Raw genomic sequence first — 7747 nt, forward strand, 5'->3', positions numbered from 1 at the left:
AACATATAATTACAAAGTTGTGCGCCGATTTGATCATAAGATCATACATTCACGTCTATCCCATTTCCCCAACGTGTATGCTTTTAATCCACCTCTCTTTTAGCAATCTCTTCAAACAGTATTTCTGCATAAGTCGTAAATATGACTTGACTACCTGGCTGCTCATGCGCACTATCGATGCACACGCCCCCGGAACATCGTTTTTAGTCGAATACCTCCCTGTAAATCAACATGTAATCTCAGCCCACTGCATGAAATCATACAATGCTGGTCGCAACAAGAACGCTCAGGAGGTTGATCAGGTACTTACATCGCACCATATTCAATCACTCTAAACAGGCTCTCATCCTGCAAATCAGGTGTCCATCCGACTCTACCAAGATCAAACCAGTAATAATAATCATCAACTGCGCGCACATCATGCAAGCCTGGGGACAGTGTGTTGCAGAGCGGAGGATTGGAAATGTGATTCGTCGATTGAACTCACGAATCTCTCCAATCCAAGCCCATCTCAGCGTGCAACACACCTGCGTTCTCCCAATCTTTCAGATCAGAATCAGGTACACCTTTGAACAGTACCTACAATCAACACATGAAGGCGGCGAGCAGATCAGCTACCATCGTTACGCGACGTCATGTTCAGTCAATCGGACCCACGAAAATTCTAAGCATGACTGAAGGTGGTGGGATGATAGTCAAGCATGAAGAAGGATCAAGTTGACTTCTATTGAGGATTCTGCGCGGAAAGAAGTGAATACGTCAGCTCGATATCGCTACGTTCAATCTGTCATCCAGCTTACCTGTACGCCTACGAAGTAAGGAACCGGGTAGATGAGCACATGCTGCTTGTTTTTTTTTTTTTGTTTTTCTCTGATATACATTGATTCCCTAGAGAGGCATACTCACAATGTTCTTATGTCTCGTGAGACCAGGCAGCCAAGAGGTGATCATGGCTGTTCTGCTCTCCACCGGTAATCCTAAAGCGGTCAAGATCCGATCGATATGAGGGACGAATATGGTTTGGGGTAAACACCAAGCGTTAGACGGCCTGATATCGGGCCAAGCTACACGAGACATCAGCAGCCACAATTACATCAGTAAGCTGAGTCTCAAATCAAGAGATTGGGTTTCGATCTACCTGGAATGAGGGGTGCGTCCGGATCAGGCAGAGCTTCAGGCTTGGCTTTGACACTTGGGCTGACAGCAGATTGAGATTAGTTTGTGCCCAGTAATCGATCCTATGGATAGGGGTCCAAAAGGGCCCTTGACACGACATACATCATCTCCATAAACAGCCCATTCGACTGTGTACCGGTCAACATGTCTTCGACGATGCCTCCTGGCTGAACCTTGAGGAACCATCTTAGCTTGTGTCTGCCACCGTCTGGCAAGAGGGATGTCATAGGATAAGCTGAAGTGACGGTCCAATCTGCGATAGAGAGGGAAACCTCGAGCTGATAGATTACAAAACACCATCAGTCAGCGAGTACCGTCAATTACGAGGCAAGCACCCTGACATTTGTGTCAGAACGAAGTATTCACTCACGCTCTTCTCCTCAGCATGTAGGAATTCAACGCTAGGTCTGAAGGGTCTTGGTCTGAACAGCAATCTAGCGGTGTTCTTATCGTGGACAACATCTAATCGATCATGTTCAGCAACCGACCGTCCACGTGGATTGAACAAAGTGTATCACGGAATGACTTGCATTTGGTCATGACCTCGTTGGGCCCGAGTTGATTGCCTACAAAGGTCTGCTTCCAAGTCTTATCCTGCTCAACAATCATTTAGCTTACTTCTGCCTCGAATAGCCTGATATCTTACCTCGATTGTCAAAGTACCAAGATAGTCTGAACCACTCAGGTCAGCGTGAAATATCGGTTAGTCGCCAAAGACATGACTTACTTCCAGCTGGAACACCCTTCGCAAGATCTCTGGGTCAGTCCCATAACAGTCAGCCGACTCAGCATATCGTAGATGGTAGACCAGCATACCCAGTCACACTGGCAGTCAAAGAAGCGCTCTTCCCAGCAGTAGTTTGACAGGTCAAGCTCTGCTCAGCGGTAGGTGGGGGCGCCGGAGGCTTCGGAGCTATGCCTCGCGCATTAGCTATAGTACTGGGTAGCAGAGGCTATAATACAGTATTAGCTGCATGCGGAACAACATACCCTCTTTTTTCTCCTCTTTCTTCTCGCCTGCTGCGCTACCAACACCTCCGCTGGGTGCAGGCGCTGGACCAGGTTTAGCCTGTCACAAGATTGGGCATATATCAGACTGTATACTCAGTCGTTTTGATCGTTTGAAGGAGACTAACGTTCTTATCGTATACGTGGACCCCAAGTCGAGCGACATGCTTTCCCGCACACGCATAATGGAATGAATCGTTGTCCGCGCTACATGCCCACGCATGTCTATTGTCAGCAACTAGTTGTATTTTTGTTCCGAGTTTGGAACAAGACGGCTCACATGAAGATATCTTCTTGGCCTGCATACCCTCCAATCCATTGCATATCGGAAGCCTTACATGATAGTCTGATTACGTGGGTTGCTGGGATATTGAATTTCTCGGTTGCCAAAGCTACTGCTTTCTGTGGCGAGTGATCCATTCATTCGGTAGTAAAGAGTCACCATATCGTATCGTCAGCATCACACAATCTTCCTGCGTACGCCCACTAAACTCACCTCGAAAGTGGGAGGCATAGCTACGAAGGCCTCATACCCTCCTCCAGAGAGGATCAACATTCTAGGTGGGGCTGACATCTTGGTGCGCTTGATGTACCAAGGTAGGTTGTACCACAGCGTAGGCGGTGGCGGCGGAGTGGGGGGTCTAGGTGGTTCGGCAGATGGCAGTGCTGCTGATGAAGGCTCTGGCGCTAGAACTGGTCGTGGTGGAGCTTTAGATGGCGTGGAGTCGGACTTTGGAGCTTTCTGGGTTTCTTTGGCTGTGGTAGACTCTGTGAATTTCACGCCTTTGGGTAAAGCAGGCGTGGATTTCTTCTTTCTCAACTTATTCGAGGATGAAGAGGATGCTTTGACAGGAGTAGGTGTTTGAATAGGAAGGGGGATCGCCTGTGGACGGGGAGCTGACGAGGGTGAAGGTGGATTTGCGGCTAGTTCAGCCCAATTGAATACCCTTGGAGGAGGCGGTGGGGGTGGCCAGCGATGTTCTTCCTCTTCTTTTCCTTTTGGATTCGAAGGCTTGTTGTTGAGAGCTGGATAAGAACCGGGAAAAGTGTTATTGGTCTTCTCAGGAGGAGTAGCTGGAGCTGCAGGGGGTTTACTGTTTTCTGAAAGTGCTTTATAAGCTGGAGGAGGGGTAGATGGGAGCGGGATATCTGATGGGACGGGTTTCTTCATTGACATGGCGAGAAAAGAAAATCGCAGGTCAGCAAGGTACTGTGCAACAGAAATAGAGAGGACTTACAGAAAGTATGCGAAGCGAGTGGCAAGATCCCGTGAGGTTGAGCTAGGCAGCGTATTAAGTGAGTATATAGAGGCGGTATTGACCCAGCTGGAGACCGAGGAAGTCGATGTACGAAGAATGAAATGCGTGTCAGTCATGACAGAATATTCATGTTGCTCTTTCTTCGTGTTTATTGTTCATGGATTGTGCGCTGCATGTTCCTTTAGCGTATAATCCACGAGGAGGAAGAAAGGTACCATCAACACCGTCATCATCGATCGTATTCTCCACCCTTCCGAGTGATCTGATCTGATCTCCTCGGGTCAGTCCTGCAGAAGACAGTCAAACAGTCGCCATACTGCCCGTGGGTAGCATCAAAACAGTCCAGTCCAGTGCGATTATGTCGTAGACAGGCAGGCCGAAATAGAAGCAGTGGAAAGCCATTCAAATTGACGAAACACATCCCTCCCCCCCAGCTCCATATGATCCTTCATCTTCCGACCTTTGCTGGCACGCTCTGAAATCGAGAGCTGCTCGACAAAGATTTCCAGCGGTATGTATACGATATGTCCGTGAGATTCCCCCTTCAGATTCACGTCGACATTTGATTACGTTTCTTCCCAAACGTACAGACATACAGCCTTCAGGAACGATTCTAGTGACATCCTTGGATTAATTATCTGATAAACCTTTTTCGATCCGTTCGCATCTCGTCATGATCGACAGGAACAAGTAATTAAGTTACCAATAGTTGGAATTCAATGATAATGATAACGAGATTCGATCTAACAAGACAAGACGAGACGAGACAAGGAAAAGGTACTATCTCATCCTGATTCGGTGTATTGCTTTCCCGGTTGAGTCCCTGTTTATTCATAGATGTGATGCATCAAATTGGTGTAGATCAACTACAACTACAAAGTCAAAAGACAAGCTGTCACTATTCTTATACTGTAACAACTGCCCTATAACAACGTGAGAATCGGTGTTGCGCTTCATAATTTCTCGTGTTTTGACTTTGACTTTGACTTCTTTCGTATTCGTATCCGTATCATCGTGTATTTGTGTGCGTGCGCGTACGCTAAACATATCAGAGAATTTGAGAAGGGAAAAGGGGGTATTCCTTGTTGAAAGGGTATATCGTAAGTTGAAAGATGGGTATCATGTAACAAGCCTAGCCCAGCCCAGACCAAATCATGCCAAACCAACCAGAATCAAGACCGACAAATCTACAATTCTCGCAATTCCGATGCCCTCCATTATCGACCTTGACCTAACAAAGCTTTCGCTTTCTGCTCCATACTTTGTCCATCCTCAGCGACTGCATTCCCACTGACCCCCCCTACAGCGGTATCATCTCTTGCCTTTCGTACGCCGTTGACACCTATAGCGGGAGTAGGCGGTAAGCTTTGACTTGCAGAAGTCGTCGCACCGCTATCCTGTTGGTACGCTTGACTAGCCTGATAAGCAGCTTGTGCGTGATCATACGTGTCCGCACCTCCAGCTGTAGCGGGTCGCGATCTTGATGCCTGCTGCGGTGAACCCAATAATGCTGAAATCGCCAGGGAAGATCGACGCTCAGTGGTGGGCGGTAACCAGGAAGGATCTCTGCCTCCTACAGGTACGGGACCTTCCAATGCGGCATTGAGGTTTTGGGGCTCATCGTTGGGTCTGAAATGCTTCCTCAACTCAGGATCTCCACCTTGATCATCTGCTCTTCGTTTTCTGGCGTCGTAGCCGTACGAAGGTGGATACGAGGCGTCTTGAGGCGCAGGAGCGGGGGCATTGTATTGGAATGGCGATTCCGGAGGAGGTTGATTGTATGTGGGTGGATAACCCCCTGCCGTCGGTGGAGGTGGGGGAACATTTCCGTATTGTTGTTGAGGAGTCCAGTTTGGAGGGTAATTGTACACCTCTTCCCTTGGTGGGTACGAGCCATGCTGAGAGGGATAAGCGTAACCATCCGCTGAAGGAGGTGGATATGCGTTCGGATCTTGCGGAGGGTAAGCGGAGTTGGGAGGGGGAGGAGAAGACCATTGTGCCGGCGGAACATTTGAATACATTGGGGATTGAGGCGGACCATGAGCGGTAGAAGGTGGTTCCGATTCAGCATAATGACTGGGGACAGGTATATCACGCCCTTGCGACGACATAGGTCGGTAAGGATACGGCAATTGACTGATGGAATCGCCGGAAGAGCCTGTGCCAGGAGCAGTGGGTGGACGAGCGTTCTGATCATAGTATGGGGGTTGCTGGTAACCATAACCAGCGGAAGAAGCAGGTCGGCGAGATGGTCCAGCATCCTCGAGAACAGGTGGTCCTTCAGCGCTATATGGTGGATAGTCGTAACCCGACGTACGTGGTCGAGCATGCTGAGGAGGAGCTGCACCCCATTGTGCGTCAGGAGGATACTGCGCATAAGGTGAATCGGGAGGAGGTAGTTGATGTTGGATAGTTGAACCACCTGGAGAGGTTTTCTGAGCCCGGTATTCCGCGTGTCTTGGCCTCTCCACAGCATTCTTGGGTACTTCGACTACCTCTCCGCGTTTCCTCTGATCTCTGTTGGCGCGCTGTGACAAAGCCGCATGGACAGGGGCAAGTGAGGCGAGCATTGCCTCGTTAAGGGCTGATTGGTCGGCATGAACGGTAGCAGCGTGCTGTCTCAGATTATCGAGACGGGAGAAAGCTTTACCGCAATGACATGGGAATGGTCGTTCTCCGGTGTGTTTTCTGTGACATGCAAAACACGGGATATAAGCGTTGGTCAATCGCCCTTCGTCACGAACATCAGACGACTTACCGAACATGCCTAGCTAAATGCTCACTCCTGGTAAACACCTTGTCGCATTCTCCATATCCCCTGCACCTAAACATCTTCCCGCCTGACACACCTACTGGTACTATCGGTACCCCATCTGGCGTGAAATTGGCACTGGCAGGCCTTCCGTTGCTGCTTGGTGGCGGCGAGGGGATGTGCTGTTGGATCGGCGGTTGCGATGAGTCTGATTGAGGGGTTTGAGTGATACCGTAATATCCACCTGAAGGAGGTTGTTGTGGAGGGTAAGTCTGACCGCTTAGTGGTGTGATGGGTTGAGGTGGGTAACCATGAGCAGATCCAGGTGGTGGGCCTATATCATTGGGGTAGACAGGCTGAGAAGGCGATTCATGAGGGGCCGGAGTGGGCTTATAACCACCTGAGGAGTGAAGTCTTTGTTCAGGAGATGAGCTGTGGTGGCTCTGACCTCCAGCGGTGGGCGGTGGTGGACCGTGTGCTGAACCGGGAGCACGAGGGTAGTAGGCACCGCCATAGTTTCGTTCGTCGGGGTTAGCGAAACTCATATCGGAATGAGAGGCAGGGTGGATGTCGTAGGGTCGGCTAGAAGATTGGGGAAGGCTCAACGGAGCGGATGTTGTCAGAGATGCGGACATGCAGATATTGCTAGCCGTAGAGTGGCGCTGAAAGCGATACCTTGCGGTTGGGAAGGATTATTGCCTCAACTGTCGCAAGTCGGCGCAAGAAGACGGAAAAGCTGCCCGATGTAGGGATCGACGTGTATCGATAATTGCGCGTTCCTGTTTGATCATCAACGTAATTATAGGTCAGCGGCAATCGCGCCCAGTGGACATGACCTGTCGTGGGCGCCAAGAAGGGAGCCCCTTCGCAAGTCTAAAACGATGTAGACTCCCAGAGATAGGAGGACTGGAGGAAAGGGCGATAGTCGAATGAGGTGCTGGAAGATAGGAAATACCAAGGATGTTGTGGAATGATCTTGTCGCACAGGGTTCGCGTTCCTGTTGGGAATGTAAACAGGATAAGACATCTCACTCACACTTGCTATCACAAGGTATCGCAGCTATGTCTGTATCTCCTCCTTCAAAACTTCGGATCAAACGGCTCGCTGAACCTAGGTTGGGAGAAAGGAATAATGAGTCAGCCGGCTACCCTATCGCACTGGTCCAGATAATCGGATGATGGATTGACGAGAGGCATTGCGATGATATGCACCCGAATTCATCCCTTTTGAGGAGTCAAAGGAAGGCAGGTCGGTGTTATGCAAGATGTCTGGTAGCATCGGTGGAAGAACGGAAAAGGTTCAAAATGAAAGCCGAATCTAGGGGACAGATGGGCGCTACGTCCTCGCCGAAGCATGCCAGATGCCATGCCAGGCGCAGAGAAAGACAATGCAGATATGCATTGAATGATTACTCACAAATGTAGTCGATCGCTCAAGTGGTGAGATCTCGGTTATCGTGCCTTTGAGTACGGATGTATTGATTGATTGGTTCGAACTTGAAGTGGGTTGAACAATATGTATTGGTCAGAGCTAGGCCTTTTAGCTTTGTCC

General features: G+C 49.5%; 2 protein-coding genes across 2 annotated transcripts; both read right to left on the reverse strand.

The window, feature by feature from the left end:
* Positions 1-306: 306 nt before the first annotated feature.
* On the reverse strand, positions 307-3361 carry I303_103027 (uncharacterized protein; the record flags this gene model as incomplete). The annotated part of the gene is made up of 16 exons (XM_065968679.1): positions 307-373; positions 488-579; positions 658-736; positions 801-808; positions 907-1064; positions 1139-1197; positions 1279-1454; positions 1547-1638; positions 1707-1770; positions 1823-1848; positions 1904-1932; positions 1993-2089; positions 2167-2245; positions 2313-2391; positions 2465-2586; positions 2681-3361. 16 exons carry the CDS (start codon positions 3359-3361, stop codon positions 307-309), a joined length of 1908 nt encoding a protein of 635 aa, XP_065824751.1.
* Positions 3362-4660: 1299 nt separating this feature from the next.
* I303_103028 (uncharacterized protein) lies at positions 4661-6740 on the reverse strand (the record flags this gene model as incomplete). Its single annotated transcript, XM_018406374.1, has 2 exons — positions 4661-6131; positions 6202-6740. The coding sequence occupies 2 exons, from the start codon at positions 6738-6740 to the stop codon at positions 4661-4663; spliced, it is 2010 nt and encodes a 669-aa protein (XP_018264868.1).
* Positions 6741-7747: the final 1007 nt, after the last annotated feature.

The sequence above is a fragment of the Kwoniella dejecticola genome, chromosome 3, assembly GCF_000512565.2.
Source record: "Kwoniella dejecticola CBS 10117 chromosome 3, complete sequence".
Taxonomy (NCBI): Eukaryota; Fungi; Basidiomycota; class Tremellomycetes; order Tremellales; family Cryptococcaceae; genus Kwoniella; species Kwoniella dejecticola.